General features: G+C 42.0%; 2 protein-coding genes across 29 annotated transcripts in view; one reads left to right on the plus strand and one right to left on the minus strand.

Annotated features, from left to right (window-relative positions):
- Positions 1–19,695, plus strand: part of MCPH1 (microcephalin 1) — a 232,385-nt gene that overhangs the window by 112,452 nt on the left and 100,238 nt on the right. Inside the window, exon 13 of one of the 28 annotated variants that reach the window (XM_086379714.1) lies at positions 11,255–11,582. The exons of 26 other annotated variants lie outside the window; for them this stretch is intronic. In XM_086379714.1, the coding sequence (XP_086235840.1) occupies positions 11,255–11,359 (105 nt within the window). In that variant the 3' untranslated portion in view covers positions 11,360–11,582. Of the gene's footprint in view, positions 1–6,019; positions 6,348–11,254; positions 11,583–19,695 lie in introns of those variants that run through there. One more of the 28 variants, XM_086379713.1, reaches the window with a different exon arrangement.
- Positions 1–19,695, minus strand: part of ANGPT2 (angiopoietin 2) — a 60,735-nt gene that overhangs the window by 14,783 nt on the left and 26,257 nt on the right. The window contains exons 2-5 of the mRNA XM_086379744.1: positions 15,520–15,675; positions 11,992–12,113; positions 5,657–5,889; positions 3,418–3,545 (exon numbers count right to left, since the gene is read on the minus strand). Of these exons, the coding sequence (XP_086235870.1) occupies positions 3,418–3,545; positions 5,657–5,889; positions 11,992–12,113; positions 15,520–15,675 (639 nt within the window). The remainder of the gene's footprint in view (positions 1–3,417; positions 3,546–5,656; positions 5,890–11,991; positions 12,114–15,519; positions 15,676–19,695) is intronic.

Here is a 19,695-nt window from a genome sequence, read left to right on the forward strand (position 1 = left end):
GGAGAACGACTCCATCTTGTTATGGAAATCAGTCAAGACCAAGGTCTGGGGTCTGAGCCATACTATCCTCTAACCCCATTAGAAACAATGATAGGATCGTGAGAACATATTTTAATATTTGTCCAGCTTGAGGGGAAGAAAAAAACCCAGCATTTATAAAAGCTGAAGCATTATGGCTAGTTGGCTCATGCTGCTTCCAGAGGAAGATCGTGCTCCAGTGGAGCTCTCCATGTAGCCAGGAGGTACTGATGAAAATGATGGAGCAGATTGCATCAGGGTCAGAAAAGCAGAAGTCCTCAGATAATGCCCCAGACCTCCCTGCTCCAATTACAGCAGACCGAGGGCGGTCAGTGCTTCTAATTAGCACGCCACAGCATGGTCCACGGGCCTGGTATCTTGCTCTCAAGTTTGATGTCTTTGAGCAAATAACGCTCAATTTAAATGTCATGCTTCAACTCTGAGGCCATGGTGAATGAGTGATTAAACAGCAAACGGAAAAATGTTAGGAGTCAGGTATCCTGTGAAATTTAGGGAAGGAAACCACTGTGTCTCTTAACTAGCAAAAACAACAATGCTTCTGATAAATGCCACCGTGCAATGTCTATCTTGTACAAAAATCTAAAGAATTCTTTAAAAATCTAGTTGAAATATTTAAGCCTCTTTGGGAAAGATCTGCCAAGAGAGCTGTTGAGCATCCTTTTCTTGAATTAGAAGATTCAGGGTGAGCCTAAGTGTCCCGCCCTGCGGGGAAGTTGTCCATGGCCCTTTGTTATTGCTGTTTAGTCGCCACTGCTGCTGCTGCTAAGTCGCTTCAGTCGTGTCCGACTCTGTGCGACCCCATAGATGGCAGCCCACCAGGCCCCGCCATCCCTGGGATTCTCCAGGCAAGAACACTAGAGTGGGTTGCCATTTCCTCCTCCAGTGCATGAAAGTGAAAAGTGAAAGTGAAGTCGCTCAGTCGTGTCTGACTCTTAGCAACCCCATGGACTGCAGCCTACCAGGCTCCTCTGTCCTTGGGACTTCCCAGGCAAGAATACTAGAGTGGGTGGCCATTTCCTTTTCCAGGGGATCTTCCTGACCCAGAGATCGAACCCAGGTCTCCTGCATTGCAGGCGGATTCTTTACCACTGAGCCACCAGGGAAGGCCCTCGTGGCTCTTGGGGGCAGCCAGAACAGTCACGCTTCCCGTACATCGACTGGATGGCGGGCACCGAACCCTGTCCTCCGTGGTCACCTCCAGCGTCACCCTGAAACTGCTCTGTGAGACAGGGGAGCCCGCAGCACGTCGCAGATGAGGGAGCAGAGGCTGCAGGCAGGGCAGTGACTTGCCGAGAGGCACACGCTGGCAGAGTCAGAGTTTAGGCCCAAGTCTATCAGACTTTCTCAGGTTGTGAATCATGGAGTCTGAAGTCTGGAGGGGAATCCAGAGGTAACTTAATCTGGACCATATATCTTAGAGATGAAAAAATGGGGGTTTCAAAGATTGTTGTTCCCTGCTGTTCAGTGAGTTGTTTTTACCGCATGTATGTAAAAGGGCGTGTAAATGCTAACGCTTCCAGCCATGGTCTGAGACTCCATCACCCCAGAGCCATATATCATCCTCTTCCAGCACCGAGGCTGTTGGGCTGGTAGAGCCACTGGGGCAGGGGCACGAAGTAAGGCAGGAAGCGTTACGCCACAGGAGGGCGGCGCTGGTCCCTTTGGTCTGTTTGGGGTCATTCCACTTCATTCCCCATCCCTTCCTCCTCCTGTCACTCCTGTCCCGCCGTCCCCCTGCCTCCAGACCAAGGGCAGACCAACAGCTGGTGACAGACAATAGTGTATAAGAAGTTGGCCTGAAAACCAGAGAGCAAAGGGGACTCAAAGGCTTGGTACAGAGTCTGCTCATCACTTTTTCATCGGCAACAGACTGTTCAGGTTTGGGTTTTTTTTTCCTCCCCCTAATGCACTACTTCTAGGGTGCTAGGACATTAACTGGCTTTCAAGGTTGACTTAGAACACCATGAATAATTTAGATTTCTTTGGAAAGTATTATTCAAGGTAAATCGACTGTTTATCTTTTCCGTTCATAATCAAGCATATGTTACTGTTTCAAATTCCATGTCTTTATAACCTTAATGTTTGTATTTTTTATAAAGTGTTTTTCTCTATCACCATGTTAAATACTGAGGATAATCCTGAGTTCAAAAGGCTAATACTTTCAGGAACCTCTAACATTTTCATTTTGATGCAGCATTGAGTGCATTTTCCGTAAGTGTTTCCGTTCATTCAGTTTGTAGCTGCTTTTACAGTTAGTTGTAAACATATTTATAGGCATTTAACAAATACAGGCGTCTCACAGTTATATAGTGCTTCACACTGATTCTTGTGTAAGACTGTTTTATCTTATAGAAGCCACACTGAAATATTCCCTGGGGAAGTGTCTCCCCCACTCCCACCCCCACCCACCCCCATCTAAAGCTTAACGTCTCCTGCAGCAAATTCAGGAGCCATGCTCCTGAAAAATTCAGCATAACCAAGAACACTGAGTTAAACTGTACACCTGCTTCTCCTTACGGTAAGTTCTGGTTCTTGGTTCACTTATGCACGTACTTGGGAAGAAAAGCCCATCAGAGGGGGTAAGAACAGCCCACCCAGGGTCCCTAAGCCCCTCTGCAGCACGTCCACAGCCTTCAGGGCTGTGATGCTGTTTGCACAGGTGGTACCAAAGGACTAGCAGGTTAAACTGCCAGCCCCCTAGAATGAACTAAGAGCGGACACCCTCACCGTGCTCCTCAGTCACACACTTGCAACCAGAGGAGAAAAGCCAGTGTCACTTCAGGATGTCCCTGACAAAGCAGTAAAAATGATCAATTTTATTAAGCCTCTACTGCTACAGGTCTGTTTTTTCTATTCCGTTTGATGACATGGAACTGGGTATTCATCACTTCTGCACATCAAAGTGCCTGTGGCTGTCTCAAAGAGAGAAACTGGGACTTTAAGTTGCAAACTGAATGAGCTTTTTTTTTTTAATAAAATACCAACCATTGTTACATGAAATAAGGACTGACGCATAAACTATGGTTATTCAAACTCTCAGATTTTGGAAAACATTTTCTTTACAACTAACAAAGAGAGTCTGACACTTCAAGACAAACAACTGACAGGAGGCATGACCAAGCCAAATGCAAGGGGAACATGAGCAGATTGTCTTATACAGGAGGTAGACGCGCAGAATGAGATAGCTCCTTCTGCATCGTCCATCAGCATCGTCAGTGCTGTGTGCCCCACGGCGGGGCTCCGAGTTACTCATGGTCGGTGTTTCTTGCTTTGCTCTGCATGCCACTGGCATGGTATGAGAACTATGTATGCAGCTGTTCTGCTCCTGAAACCACCTGCTTCAAGCCAGGGGGCTGAAAATGAGAGGCAGCGCCTTACCTTGATCTCCTCCGTGGAGTTAGGGAACGTCAATGTGTAGACACCGCTGGTGGTCAGTCCCGATTTGAATGCCTCCCCGCAGTCTCTGAAGATGATTTGTTCGTCCTTGGCAAGCAAGGAGTATGAGGCTGTTTTTAAAAAATAGGAAAGCTTTTAAGAGGAGTTTGTGAAAAGATAAAAGCTGATTATTTTGAGATGCACTTATTTGTAATTGTATCATATTTGAATTGTTATCGTGAGATGCTAGTTTCTTAAGCCTTTCTGATAAAGTTCTTCTTTCAGCCTGTTTGGTATTAATTCTCAAAGGTCATTACCAATAATCCATACTTCCTTTTTCTTCCCATCAACTGTATGTAATGCAAGTACTTTGCAATCACCCTTTGTACACTATTATGTGTGAAAAAATCTTTCATCTTGAGTAGAATCAGATAAAGTGATTACAGAAGAATAAAGAACATACCTAAAAACAGTGCTGGCTCTGCAGTGGCTGCACCCACAGCCAGTTCGCCAGTTAGGCTGTGGTCTGGATTGTTTTCTTCTTATGCATCTGAGGCCAACTATTTAGATAGTAATATTTCTTTAGACCATTGGGTGAAGACTCCAGTATTCTTTGGATTTTTAGCAGCCATCTCATAGTAGCTTGTCTTAAAGTATAATGAAAGTGTTAGTCGCTCAATCGTGTCTGACTCTGCGATCCTATGGACTGTAGTCCGCCATGTGTTAAAGAGGAACCTAAAATTTATTTATCTGTGTCTTTGAAATTCTTCCTTGAAAGTGTAAAACATCTAGGACTATGAAATTCTTTCAAATTTTTTGTTTCACTCTCAACAGACTTCCCAATCCTTTTTTTTTTTTTTTTTTGCCACATTAAAAAAAAAAAAAAAAAAGTATTTGTGTGCATCTGTTCTTGCAGGTATGTGTTTATCTTCCTTCTAGAGACTGACCAGTGCCCCAGGCTCTGGACCAGGTCAGGCGGGCAGCCCGCTTGGGTGGGGGCTCCATCCACCCGCTGGCCGAGGCACGCGGGCAAACCAAGCTCATCCTGTGGCCCTGTCTCCCTGCTGCTTGTTTTTGCCAAGATCTGAGCTGTGTGGTTTTCCTCTACTTTGGCTCATCAAAGCTAGCACCTCACACTGTCCTGGTCCCGCCAGGCATCAGGTGACTGTCTTTTCCTTTTCTACACATGTGAAAAAATGCAGAATTTTTCAAAATTACAAAGGAGTGTGACTCTCATTGGAAGGCATGCACTGCAGACCCCCCATGTAGCACAGGTCATGCTTGTTTGTCTGCTTCCTGGTTTAAGTAGAAACCTTTTTTAAAGGTCTCTCTTACTGAAGTGGGCATAACTGTATGACTCAAGGGAAATGTGAGAACATACTTCTTACAGAAATGAAGAAATATCTCTACATGAATCGCATGTAAAGTGCATCTGTGTCGAACGAATACGTTTGGAAGGGCTCTATGCAACAGGCCATAGTAAGAGCTAGACCCAGTGTTTGAGAAAAAGCAATCTTAAAATACCACATAGGTTGGGTATCATCTCTCTAGTTAATGATGGAAGATGTATCCCTGCTTCCCTCTAATACGGAAGTTGAAGGATAAAACAGAAATAAGGAAGGAGAGATGCCGTTACGGGTGTGGTGAGATACCGGTTTCTTGGTATACTGGTACTGGCGTTGCTTGGATACCGGTCTTATGTAAGCATTGTCTCATTTAACCTTCACAACAACCCTATGGGCCTAGTATTGTTTTTCTTTCCTAAAAAATAAAAAAAATGTCCACTCTGCTTTAGTGATGGAGAAGGAAATGGCAACCCACTCCAATATTTTTTGCCTAGAGAATCTCCATGGATAGAGGTGTCTGGCGGGCTGCAGTCCATGGGGTCGCAAGGAGTTGGACACGACTGAGCAACTAAGCAAGTGGTTTAGTAACTTGGCCAGCCCTATACACCTGTGTTAGCAATGGAACTAACTAAAAGAAGGCTCTCCGAGCCCAGGAACAAAAGGTTGTTTGAGGTGGTTTGCCTCATAATATTTAATTAGTATAAATATATATTCCCCTTCCCCTCTTTCTCCTTCTTTTTAATTGGTTCCATATTGAGGCCCTATAAAGTATTCATGAGAAATAGTGCCTTTCTTGGAAAATGAAAGGTTTTCTGTTTTTTTTTATCAATGAATTTTTGAAATTTCACCGACTAATGACAAAACGGAGGAAAAACTTATGTGTAAACTTTACTTACGGTTTGATGTTGACATCAGAGTCAGTAAATTATTAACTGTCTCCATCAGATCATGTTGCTGCTTTTGGAGAACTGAATTATTCACCGTGGCCGTCACCAGTTGTTTTTCCAGTTCTTCAATGATGGAATTTTGCTTGGATACTAACACCTGGAGCTGATCTTTCTCTTCTTTGATTGACCGAAGTTGAACTATGTGCTTGTCTTCCATATCTAGAACTTTCTTTTCCAGGAAACTTGTAAAGGGAAATAATTGTTAGTGAAGGGTTTTCTGATCACCATCAAAGCCATGAGCTTGGTAAACATCTAATCAGTTTCATAATCCTTATACAGTCGTTTATATTTATGGAATTTCTGCTTCTGCAGGGCCCTCTGGTAAGATGTCACAGGAGTTTTAAAGTAATCAGATGTTACTGGAGCCGTGAGGAGGCTCTCAAGCGTGCTGAGATCAGACAGAGGACACAGATATGACATAAGCATGAGGAGAAAGTGCCCTGATGAAAATGTAAGGTTCATGACTAGAAATTTCCACATGCACTGTCTGTGAAGACCATGGTTTTTCTCAAGAGGAACGTGGGCATTGAGAAGGTGCCTTGGGGGTACTCTTTCTGCCCCCTTCTGATGCCTATGTCAGAAGCTTTCTCTATCTCCTTTATACTTTAATAAAACTTTATTACACACACACACAAAAAAAGAGAAGGTGCCTTGGTGTTGGGAACTCCTGGGGGTCAGAGCTCTGGGCTGAGAATGTGACCTCTGCACGTGACCCCCCGGTGTTACTCTATCTTTGGGAAAGTCCACCTACAGTCATGAAGTGAAAGTGAAGTCACTCAGTTGTGCCCGACTCTTAGCGACCCTATGGACTGGAGCCTACTAGGCTCCTCCATCCACGGGATTTTCCAGGCAAGAGTACTAGAGTGGGGTGCCATTGCCTTCTCCTCTCTACCTAAAATGAAGGCTTTAGATTAGATGATGATCTCTGAGACCCCTTCTAGTTCAAATAATCTGTGAGTCTATTATTCCTTTTTGGGGGGCAGTAACATTTTCTGAACCTTTAACCTTGGAAACATTACTAAACTAACTAAGGGCCTAACTACCTATTCCAGGTCTTACCTATAAGCATTAATAATCAGTATTAATACTACTTACTATTAAATTCAGTTGCAGCTCTTAAATTTATCACCGTCCAGTTGTCAATTTTTTTCTTTCTCCCAAATCTCTGCCAGTATAATCCAGAGATCAGTCACAACCTGGCCTAAAGATTGAGTCTCAAAATTAAATACAAGCAGGTGCTGAAGAGTGAAGCCCAGCATCAGGCCATTCCAGACCAGACTGGCTGTGAGCAGGACCACGTATCTCTGTGTTTAAAGCTTAAAAGAGTCTCAGACATCAGATCTCAGAGCCATGTTCTACAAATGCACATCTGGCCCCTTTACTTGCTTCTACAGTCAATTTAGATTTAGTGAGTTGTATTATGCTTTTTTTTTAATAAAAGGAAATTAAATAAGTGGGATAAGACATGAGAATAAATTCATAGCAAGAATTTTGCACAGTGCAGCAAATGCCATGGTCAGTGTGGAGGGATGGTGGGCGGGGGAGGGGCGGTGCCATGGGGACGCCTGTGTCACTGACACTCTGCTCGTTAGCATCTCACTTGGATTCCTGATACAGGATGATCTGCTCGATCGTCACCATGGAAGTTGGATGTTGGTACTGTGTAACTTTATATTAATGTAATTCATGGTCTGTTGAGAAATGTGGAGAAATAGCCCTGTTGGCAGAAATATCAAGGCGGAATCATGTTTCTTTTATGTGTTTTTATTGCCTGTCTTCAGAAGGGGACATTATAAATGACAGTGCTTTTCAGAAACAACTGAATCATATATCGGTAATTGTAATTTAATTGAACTGGTGCAAGTAGCCCCTAAATCATTTATTTTTAGAAGGAAAGAAATGATAAGATGAAAAAAGTATAGTAATTTTCAACTTCAGCTCATGGTTATTTTCAGGAAGATGTTGATGCTATTAAGTACTTTGACTTCACTGGAAAAAAATTAAATACTTCACGTTCCATGAAGAAAGCAATCACACTTTGAGAGAACTATTGAAGATAATTTAAAATACGGTTTTTCAAATGTGCAACACAGTCACATATTTTTGTAATGATGAAATCTTAGGCTAGTCCACATCTTAGGCTAACCTCAAATTTTAAGGTACCTGAAAACACCATGCCAAACTCACTGAACGCTATAAAATCATCAACATGACTTTCTTAATTTTAAAGTTGTTGATGAAAAGAAACATATTATTGCCATTTCATTTCATATTGTGTCAAAAGAGAACATGCTTCCTGCAGCTGCTAAAAAGGTTATTCTTCTGCAGATGGAGATTCGTTACGTATGGTTTTTGTAAGTCCACTGATAAAAGCTACGTCTTTCGGTATCCTCACTATGGCAGGTCACTCAGAAGCAGTGCTGTGGCTCCAATCTGAGTTAGGTGTGTGCGTTCAGTTGTTTAGTTATGGCTGACTCTTTGCAACCCCATGGACAGTACCTGCCAGGCTCCTCTGTCCATGGAATTTTCCAGACAAGAATACTGGAGTGGGTTGCCACTTCTTTCTCCGGGGGAATCTTCCCAACTCAGGAATTGAACCTGAGTCTCTTGCATCTCCTGCATTGCAGGCAGATTCTTTACCACTGTGCCACCAGTCTGAGTTAGATATTTGCAATTCAGTTGTGGAGCTCTGCTGTTGGAAGTGACTTGGGATTTTATTTATTTATTTTTTTTACAAGTTTGGGAGCCACTTGCTCATTTATTTTTTTTTATTTCTCTTTTTTTTGCCAAGCATTTTAATTATTTAATTTTTTTTAAACTTTACAATATTGTATTGGTTTTGCCAAATATTGAAATGAATCCGCCACAGGTATACATGTGTTCCCCATCCTGAACCCTCCTCCCTCCTCCCTCCCCATACCATCCCTCTGGGTCGTCCCACTGCACCAGCCCCAAGCATCCAGTATCGTGCATCGAACCTGGACTGGCGACTCATTTCATACATGATATTATACATGTTTCAATGTCATTCTTCCAAATCTTCCCACCCTCTCCCTCTCCTACAGAGTCCATAAGACACATCAGTGTCTCTTTTGCTGTCTCATATACAGGGTTATTGTTACCATCTTTCTAAATTCCATATATATGCATTAGTATACTGCATTGGTGTTTTTCTTTCTGGCTTACTTCACTCTGTATAATAGGCTCCAGTTTCATCCACCTCATTAGGACTGATTCAAATGTATTCTTTTTAATGGCTGAGTAATACTCCATTGTGTATATGTACCACTGCTTTCTTATCCATTCATCTGCTGATGGACATCTAGGTTGCTTCCATGTCCTGGCTATTATAAACAGTGCTGTGATGAACATTGGGGTACACGTGTCTCTTTCCCTTCTGGTTTCCTCAGTGTGTATGCCCAGCAGTGGGATTGCTGGATCATAAGGCAGTTCTATTTCCAGTTTTTTAAGGAATCTCCATACTGTTCTCCATAGTGGCTGTACTAGTTTGCATTCCCACCAACAGTGTAAGAGGGTTCCCTTTTCTCCACACCCTCTCCAGCATTTATTGCTTGTAGACTTTTGGATCGCAGCCATTCTGACTGGTGTGAAATGGTACCTCATAGTGGTTTTGATTTGCATTTCTCTGATAATGAGTGATGTTGAGCATCTTTTCATGTGTTTGTTAGCCATCTGTATGTCTTCTTTGGAGAAATGTCTGTTTAGTTCTTTGGCCCATTTTTTGATTGGGTCATTTATTTTTCTGGAATTGAGCTGTAGGAGTTGCTTGTATATTTTTGAGATTAGTTGTTTGTCACTTGCTTCATTTGCTATTATTTTCTCCCATTCTGAAGGCTGTCTTTTCACCTTGCTAATAGTTTCCTTTGTTGTGCAGAAAATTTTAGTTTGTTAGGGATGTTTGTTCAGCAGAGTGGTTTTATGGAGAAAATGTTGTGGTGTTTGAAAATAACTTGTAAATAGGGGCTTCCCTGGTGACTCAGATGGTAAAAATAACTCATGAAAAATGGATTGAAATTATTGGAAAAGCACACTACTGGTCAAATGTCAGTTAACCAGGGGAAAACTGTAGGATTAAGAGGGGAGGGAGGAATGTGAAGGATCATTTAAGCAAGAATTATCAGAAAACAGAGCAGCTTCCTGTGTGGTTGGAGTCACTATTTTATACATTGTAAAGCTTTAACATACGAAAGAATTTTGTCAAATTATGGATGATTAAAAAATGTAGTGAAGGTTGTTGATTGCATTTCACAGCAGTTCAGGCTGCGTTTCACAGCAATTCAGGCTGAAAAAAAAATTGCATATTGTGATAAGTGAAAATATTAAGCAGTGTGTCTGAATTGAGAATTAGATGCATACTTTTCTAGACAAATGGCAATGCCATTTGACAACTATTTATAAAGTTGTTGTCTGGGTAACATAACTGACACGTGTAAGTGATCATCTTAGCGCCATAGCATACTAACTCAGAAAGTAAAGCGGGAACCACATCCAGCACCAGAGTGTCCCAGCATTACTGCACCCCATGCAGGGGAACACTAAATAAGCCATGTTAACAACAGGAAACGAGAGACTCTTAACATATCTCAATTATTGGACTCAGACTTTTATATTACTTTTCATAAGAGATAAATGTGAAACATTAAAATATTTAGAATAAAAATCTACTTGGTACAGATGGATGGATAAAGATGTGGTACATATATACAATGAAATACTATTCAGCGACAAAAAAGAACAGAATTTGAGTCCGTTCTAGTGAGGTGGGTGACCCCAAGCCTGTTATAGAGTGGAGTAAGTCAGAAAGAGAAAAGTATCATGTATTAATGCTTATTGATGGAATATCTAGAAATGAAGAAGTGGAGACTCAGAGAATGGACTGCGGGGGCACAGTGGGGAAAGGGGAGAGTGGGGCAGACGGAGAGAGTGGCACTGACATGTGCGTGCACTGTCATACGTGAGCTCAGTGGCTAGCAAGAAGCTGCTGTGCGTTATAACACAGGGAGCCCAGCCCGCTGCCCTGTGATGACTGAGACAGGTGGGCTGGCGGGAGGGGAGGGAGGTGATCCGTGTATAATTATGGCTGATGTGTGGCGTTATATGGCAGAAACTGATACAACACTGTAAAACAATGTTCACCCAATTAAAAGTTTAAAAAAAAAAAATCGACTTGCTTTTCAAAACTTTCAATGAATTCAGTCTGTTACCCACGGCACAGAATTCTTTCAGTTTAGTTCTCAATTAAAGGAAAGAATGATTGTAAGACAGTTAAGTCTTATTTTTGGCTATGATGAAGAATTACTTAGTTGCGTTAACAGTGTGATGCGTGTCCTGATTAGAAACAAGGAAATACGCACACCCGGAATGTGAACGCAATACCCTCCTATGTCCCCACCTGAGTGAGCCTACAAAAACAGTCCCCACTGGTCACCCATAATCTTGGTTTTTGTATCAGTTTTTTTTGAGAGCTTTTAACATTTTATTTTAGATATTAACATAACTGTATTTAATATTAACTTTTGTTTTTAGAAGGCAATGGCGACCCACTCCAGTACTCTTGCCTGGAATATCCCATGGGCGGAGGAGCTTGGTGGGCTGCAGTCCATGGGATTGCTAAGAGTCAGACACGACTGAGCGACTTCACTTTCACTTGTCACTTTCATGCATTGGAGAAGGAAGTGGCAACCCACTCCAGTGTTCTTGCCTGGAGAATCCCAGGGATGGGGGAGCCTGGTGGGCCACCATCTGTGGGGTCGCACAGAGTCGGACACGACTGAAGTGACTTAGCAGCAGCAGTGGCAGCAGCATGCTTTAAAAATAAACGTTGCATCATGAAATGTGTGTTGGTTTACAATAAGGTGTAGTTTTCCTGCTGTAGACCATTTTGCATTGAAATAAACTAAGTTCTCAGAGGCAAAGAACTTGTTAATATCAAAATGCCTCAGTAGTAGTTTTCCGTGGATTGATGTAAAATCCTGAGGTAAAATTTGGAGGATTCATGTAAGAGGATCTTTAAGAGGCCCAGAGTGTTAAAAAAAACAAAACAAAACAAAGTCAAGGACTATTTTAGAAGGTGATACCATTTTGATGTTTTTCTCCAAACCCTCTCCCTACGTTCTCATCAACTCCTGATCCTTGCACTGTACAGTAAGAAATTCGGCATTTTGAAAGCCATGCTTATTTATAGTTAATAATCACTTGAAATAGGCTTTCATATCTAGAAAATGTATGATTCTGGGTTATACGTCTCTTTATATTTTTATTACCTGTTCTTATCTTGCAGTTTGCTTATTTCACTGGTCTGATCCAAAATCTGTTTTTCCAATTTGTTTGTAGAAAGAGAGTGTTCTAGAAGCTGAAGTTCAAGTCTTGTTGTCTGATTTAATACCTAAATGTAACAAAATAAAATTCCTACTTAGTATTTTTTTAAATTAGATACAAAGTCATCTAAATTATAGGAAAAAATAAAATATTACTTATTTACCCAAGTATCTTATTTTGACATATTTTTTCATTTTCAGAAAAGGTTTGTTGTGCTGGAATACTTCAAAATGTGCTAAACATTTTCTTTTTGCCATGTTATTTTGGAAAGGATTTAATAGTTCTGGACAGTGGTGTTTGTGTCAAATAATATAATGTTCATTTTCTTGCTCTGCCGTGTTTTGTCATTTCACACAGTGGAATAATCAGGAGCATAAAATGGTCATATTTAATATATCAGAAATAGTTGATAAATGAAAAGAGGCATTTCCTTTCCTCGAGACAAATGTTGCCCCCACATCTCTGTGTCAGTGGACAGTGTTTAGAACCACCTACTTCCATTCTGTAAGAGCACAGCTCACTTTTAGCCTAGCATTTCCTTATTTGTATTCACTTGTTTAGTCTCCCCCCCCCCCTTTCCTTTTCCATGTCTCTTTTTCCTATTTTAAAAGTCATGTCAGCCCATCAGGAAACGAGAGCATCAGTATGGAGCAGGAGCTGGGTCTCGCTCTGTGGGCCTTTCTGACACACACCACGTGCGGTATCGCTGTTCCATTGTGTTCCGACAACTTCAAGAATGAATTCTTTCGCCTTTGGCTGCATTTTAGCAGGAAGAGTGTGGTGACTCATGTCCTCTGTGTCATGGTTACTCAGGATGTGACGTCATGTGTTAAGTGTCAGGCAGAATTGTTGGCCGGAATGAGGGTCCTTGAAAGAAGCATTGTTTGCTCGGGGTCTGTGTCATTCATGAACGCCTTGGCATGGCCCCATCACATGGGTTTAGGGACAGCCTGGTCTTCAAAGCTGGATGCCTTCCTGCCATGACCAGTCCTTTGTGCATGAGTAAAGACCCTGGCCAGCCCCAGGGTGTGATTGGATACTAACACCCGGAATATAGATGAGGCCTACATCTTCTGTGGGCCCCAACAATGTGCATTGGTTATTGAGAGAAGGAACTAGAAACTCGTCTTTGATTTTGCTCCTAGAGTTCAGGAGGGGAGGGGCAACCGATGGGTCCTGACCGATCCAGGACCAATTCGATGTTTTCCCATCACTTTTCCGAAGGCCTCCAGCTGCAGGTGACTCTCAATTACCCAGGTCACGTGGTTGTCTATTGGGTCTAAGATCTCAGGCCTCCAGCCTTCCCTCCCAGTCTGGTTTAATAGTCTCTCACACTGACAGGCTGGAAGAATCTTCTAATCAGAACCTTTCGTGTTTGAATTTAACCAGCTTCACACAGTCACTGCCCACCAGATACCCGAGTAAGTTGATGTATAATTTGGTCCCTCGATGTCTTTGATTAGTCTCAGCATCTTACTGTGTTTAGTCGGATATTAGAGGCCATTTGCTTTCCAGCCATCTTCCTATTTTCCTGTTTTCTACTTAGTTTTGCAATAGATTTTTTTAAAAAATCATGTGACTCAACAAAATCTCATTAAATGCTAGTGAGTCTAACTTACAGAGGACGGCCAAGGTTTCCATTATTGCTTTGTATCTGATGCTTTTTTCTTACTCTGACCTGAAACATAAGCAGCGTTATATTCGGGTCTTCTTGGCTGTGCGTGGGTTTCTCTGGTTGAGACGAGCGGCTCCTCGTCACTCTGTGTGGACTTCTTCCTACTGTGGCTTTTCTTGTTGCGGGTGGAGCACAGGCTGCAGGCGTGCAGTCTCTGGTGGCTGCAGCATGTGGGCATGCAGAGTCTTACCTTCCCCGACCAGGAATTGAACTTGGCCCCTGCATTGGCAGGCAGATTCTTACTCACTGCGCCACCAGGGAAGCTGCAGGACTGTTTCTGAAGGGCTTGATTGCTCATCAGTTGTATTCTCAGAAGGTGGGCCTGTGACTCAAATATTACTAATCTATTTGAATAGTTGACCATGGGTATATCTATACATTTACTTTTAGATGTTTCTGTCTTAACTTGTTAGATTTAATTTACCTTTCAGAATTTTGAGTACCTTGTGGTCCGTTGTATAAAATATCTGTATTTTTCCTAAACTATTCTGGTATTGTGGAGATATTTGATAAGCAAAGCACGTCTTATTCTGTACTCAGCTAAGAATCTTGTCTTCTCCTGCCCCTCCCTTGCTGTCTCTCTGCTTGTCCAGCGGTTCTCGGGGCAGCGATGGGGGAACGTCAGTGCCCTTCTCAATGTGAGCTGCCTCGATTGGAAGGCTTATGGTTTCTCTTCTCCCTTATCACCTCCTGGCTGATGCTGGGCATGTCTTGGTTCTTTAGCTTAAGTAGCACATGAATCATAAGATTATACAGGAATAATATGTCATGGGAACCGTTTTCAGTTAAATCTACTTTTTTTTTTTTGAGCATTACTTATAACTCGTGGTAGAAAGATACTCCTCATAAGCCTATAAAGAAGTCAGGATTAGAACCCAGCAGGCCGTCTTACCGGTGGTGAATCTTGAACTGGGAGCTTCTCCATAGGTCCCCCAACAGCACTGTTTGCCCACCGGGACTCTTTCTTTTGGGTCACCTGTGGTGGGCCATCCAGCATGGCTCCAGACGAATGTCATTCTATTGTTTTGCTGTTATTCTGATATTTTTATAGTTCATATTCTTCTTTCCTACCATTAATTGACAGCTCATAGAACCTTAAAGCTCACAGGGAACTGGCCAGCTCTCCCGTTCCGAGTCACCACCTCAGAGGCCTGCGGAAAGCTGATGCCTCGCTCTAATTCATTCATCAGGTTAGTCATGGAGCTCAGGTCTTTGGGCTGAAAGCTAAGCCATCTCCGTGCCTCAGCTGCTGCTTCCTACTCTTCCCTTTGCTTCTTTCTCTTCCCTTTGCTTCTTTCTCTTCCCGTTGCTTCTTTCTCTATAAACTCACACCACAAAATGTATAAACTCACACCACAGATTGTTTTGGCTGTTCTATGAGACTTAGGTTTCACCTTAACTCAAGAGTTAGGGTTAAGAACAAAGGTTGTAGCACTCTGCCCCTGCTCTTCATGCCTCAAGTACACAAAAATGTCAAGGGCTCAGAACTGAAAAGTTCGTCTAGAGTCCAGAAAACACCAATAAGACAAGGGAGCACTTATCTTGTAGCAAGTCTGAATAATGTGAAACTGGTCTGAATGTCCTCAGTAGAATAAATGTAATTTAATGTCAGTATTAAAAATATATATTTCCTGATTTTAATTTCTATCTAGACACAAATTCTTAACTTCTTATCAAGTCATCCTTTCTTCTGCTTTTCTGGAGCTTTCCCTGCCTCTCCCTCCTGTCACTAGGTGACGATTTTGTGCTAGTTGTCTGTCAGTCTGGGCCACTCTGTGTTCCCTGTTTCCCTACTTACTTGGGCTTCAACATCGGTTAACTTCCGGGTCTGCTCTGCGGTTTGATTGAGCAGGTTGGTCCCTATTTCTATCATCACAGCGGTCTGGTTCTGCACTGCATTCTGTTGTATCTCCACCATCTCTTTCTTCATGTTGTCCTGGATGTAATTCTCAAGCTAGAAAAGAGCAAGCGTCAGAAAGACAGTCATCAGTCAAACGATCAGACATTGTATTCCTAATTCGTTTCCCTGCCTTTTAAAACATCTCTTGGACGACGTGTACTTTGCTCTGATATGGGGATTTCTTGCTTTTTTCTTCATCACTAGCAATAAAAACCAGTGTGATTTTTCTATTCACTCAAAACCCAGCAGCTCAGTAACAGCATGTGTGGGCGACCATTTAGGCAGCCCTGGAAGTCTACGCACAGCAGCACAGGAGGTGGTGAAACCACAGCTCAGAGGTGGGCAGGTGGCCTGCCAGTGGGCAGGTAGGGCCGGGGGGCTTCAGTGTGTTGCATTCCTGTGACACAGAGAATGAAAATTGGGTATAAGGAAGCATCACTGTTTCTAGCATGTTCTGGACTGTGGTTTCTTGAAATACAAGCTTTAGAAGACGCTTAAGCTAGAGCACAAGGAAGGACACACCTGTGGGTTTTCCGGGTAACTCAGGACCACACTCCATAAAGACCACTGTCCCCACCAACTTCCCTCTTACTGAGTTCATCACACATTAGACCTGTTAAGTTTCTCTGTGGTTTTTCATGGTTTCGTCATTTTCCCTATCAGGCAGACTTAATCATATGCTCGTCTGTTCATCTCGCGTGACTGTCAGGATGGTTCTTCTGCCTTGAGTTGCTGTGTACCATGGGTGGGCCAGCTCATTTTAACATTCGCTTGTGTGCAAGAGCATCGGGAAGCTCATTCACTGCCATGGTATAGATGCCTATGTCTTTGGCAGTTAAAATGCACAGTTAAATACAAATGCAGACCAGCCAGGTGTGTGTGAGGAGTCTGTGGGCTCCAGGCTGTGCACAACTGTTCCTCCATTTTCTGTGAACTCTAGGTAAGCCGCTCGGCTTTGGGGGAACCACAGAGTCCTCATATATATAACAGGGTTTCAGTTTGGTCAAGAGGAATGTTTCAAGGATTAATTAAGCTATATTTTTAAAGGCATTGTGCCAAAAGGTCTATAGTCTTTCTTAGTTTATTCTTGCCTTTTTCCTCCCCCCACTTTTAAATTTTACAATTTAAATACATGATCTAAAATAACTCATGGATAAAAGTTTGTAATTTCTCCTCCCCTCTCCCTCTGTCTCTCTCTCCTCTCCTCTCTTTCTGCCTGCCTCTCATTCCCCCTGCTTCCTCCACTACCATGGGAATAGTGGAATTTTTGAGGTTAAAGTTAAAGCTATGTAAATCATCCAGAAGGGTTGTCTTAGTTACTCTTAACACCCAACAAAGATAATATTTAGAAAGACATATTCTGGGAAGTTTGGAACTATTAAAGATACACTCAAGCTGGAGTTTGGTTTAAGTCCATATGCTGAAGTAGTAATTTACAAACTAGTAGAAATAAGTCTTAATCTTCTCATTGGTTTCGTAGTTAAGAGCTAAATAGAAGCAGTTCTATCTCCTGTCGTTCTAAATCACGTAACTAGAAGGGGAAAATGGACCCTTAGTTGTCGCCCACCCTGACTCTAGAACTAACGAGTCCAACGTGGTTACAGTCAACAAGAGACACGAGAGGCTTGTTTACAACTCGATATTTGAAAGTCAAGTTGCAATCTAAAATTAGACTCAAGAACTTCAAAAGACATAAAAGACCTAAATTTTTAAAAATAAAATTTCTTCACTTTATGGCCATATTTTTCTGTAAGCTTAAAAACAATAGGAATAAATGTTTTTTAAGTCACTATTTTTCCGCTTTTCTAAGATGACAAAGTCTAGGTATGAGGTGTGCACATCTCATGTGTAAAAGTATACATATCAGTGTATGTTAGAGGGGAAATTACAGGTCTACACATGTGTGTATATAGATAGTATATATATAGTGTATATGATATCATTTATTTTTATGTATATAACATATGCAACTGTAAAATTCTATATGATACTGACCCAGTTGCTAACTAATTGAAATCTTTGAGAGAAGAGAAAAACAGGAATATTCTTAGATTTTTTTGTGTGTCCTGATTCTCAACAAGTTTTGTGCTTTCACACTTGACACAGTCAAATTAACGTTATAAGAGAAAAGGGCAATATGACAGTTGTACATATATTTAATGGAATATTTCCCAGCCATTAAAGAGAAAGAATTTCAGTCAGTTCTAATGAGGCGAATGAACCCAGAGCCTATTATACATAGTAAAGGAAGTCAGAAAGATAAATACAGTATATTAATACATACATATATATATATATGGAATCTAGAAAAATGTTATTGGTGAACCTATTTGCAGGGAAGGAATAGAGACGCAGATGTAGAAAATGGACTTGTGGACACACTGAGGGGGGAGAGAGTGGGACGAATGGAGAAAGTAGCATCAGCACACCTGCACTGTCAAGTGTAAAACGTAGCTACTGAGAAGTTGCCGGACAGGGAGCCCAGTCTGGCTCTGTGATGACTGCAGGGGTCGAACGGGGCAGTGGAGGGAGGAGATGTAGGTACAATCGTGACTGATTTGCACTGTTGTATGGAGGAAACCAACACAACATTGTAAAAAAAATTTTTTTAATTTAAATTTTAAAAGCATATAGTTACTCCCCAGAACAAAAGCAAGAGCGACAGTAACAACCACAGTAGCTCTAATAACTAAAGTCTAGCTGACGCTTATTGGTTGCTCCCATGTCTCAGCTACTGTACTCACCTCTTTCCACGGACCCACGTACCCAGTCTCACTCACATGGGCACTTCTGGGCTCTGGAGCAGACTGGTAGTTCAACCCAGAGGCCCCACCCCACTTTCTGCCTTTTAACAGCCAAAGTGGTGTGTTCCAAAACTGATGTGAGCCTGCCTTCCAATGTCCAAGATTCTCAGGGCCTTAAAAAAGAGAGGGAGACCACCTACCGTGTAGTTAAGGAAGCTGAAGGGATCATTTTTACTCACAGAAAAGCCTAGATGTGAAGATTACCACTGATGATTTTTATCTCCTGAGAGCATCATGACAAAAGAATCTTTTTCACTCCAAACACTAGTAGTAATTTTTAGTGAGAAAGACTCTGAACATTCATTATACAGTGTGAAAATTTCCCATTTAATGAAGCCTTTCCCTAAATCAGCATAAGACCAGATCTAGGAATGAAGCAGTTTGGTTGATCCACGCCGACACCTGTGTTTTAAAAATTCCCATTTCTTGAGGTTGACGGATTAATTATTTTCTAGTTTATTGCCCCAATGCATCTTTCTGTTTAGTATCCCCTCTGTTTAATTGCCTTCGACTGAAACCCAGAAGTACTGAAATTGGCCCGGTGAAATTTCACTCAAATATAAGGAAGTCTTAGTACGAGAAAGAACATGGGACAGATGAGATCTCTCCTCCCATTGGCAGCGCGCTGCAGCGCTTCCCGCTCTCGCCGTGTGCGCTCAGCTGCTCTTATCAAAACAGTTTCAAGACACTTGAGCCTCCCGAGGGAGGGACAGGGTTCTTTCTCGCTTCACATGGGTGGCTTCATGCACTCATATTTTGCAGGGATGTTTGACATTGCCCTCATGTCTGAACATTATTAGGCAGCAGTTTTGATTTGTGGGTCCAAGTGCCTCGGAAAGGTTCCCATTACAAGCTAGAAAGGACTGCGTGGACGTTCATCATGTCCTCATTTTAATCGGTGGTCCAAACACGCTTCCAAGTATGGGTCCTTGAGCTGTTTCTCTTTCCTTCGGATTCACATGGATTACCCACACTCGAATTAACATTGTAAGGCTATTGCTGTGATTATAAGTTGTGTAGATTTTTTTGCTTGATATTATTTTTTATTTGCAAAAGAGTTGCACTCCAAACACCATCTTTTAAAAGTTGGCAACACGTCGAGATTCAAGCAGCCAGCGGAAAATATTTTAGCAAAACATAGACATATATGTATTGTTTTAATGTGAAATATGTCCAGAGGTTTTTCATTGCTCCCCCAACATTTGGAAAGATCAGATTTGACAAGAAAAATAAGCCCATTTTCAAAGCAACTCTGGCAGATTGATTACAC

This window comes from Bos grunniens, chromosome 27, assembly GCF_055505025.1.
Source record: "Bos grunniens cultivar Pamir isolate PY7600 chromosome 27, Bosgru_T2T1.0, whole genome shotgun sequence".
Taxonomy (NCBI): Eukaryota; Metazoa; Chordata; class Mammalia; order Artiodactyla; family Bovidae; genus Bos; species Bos grunniens.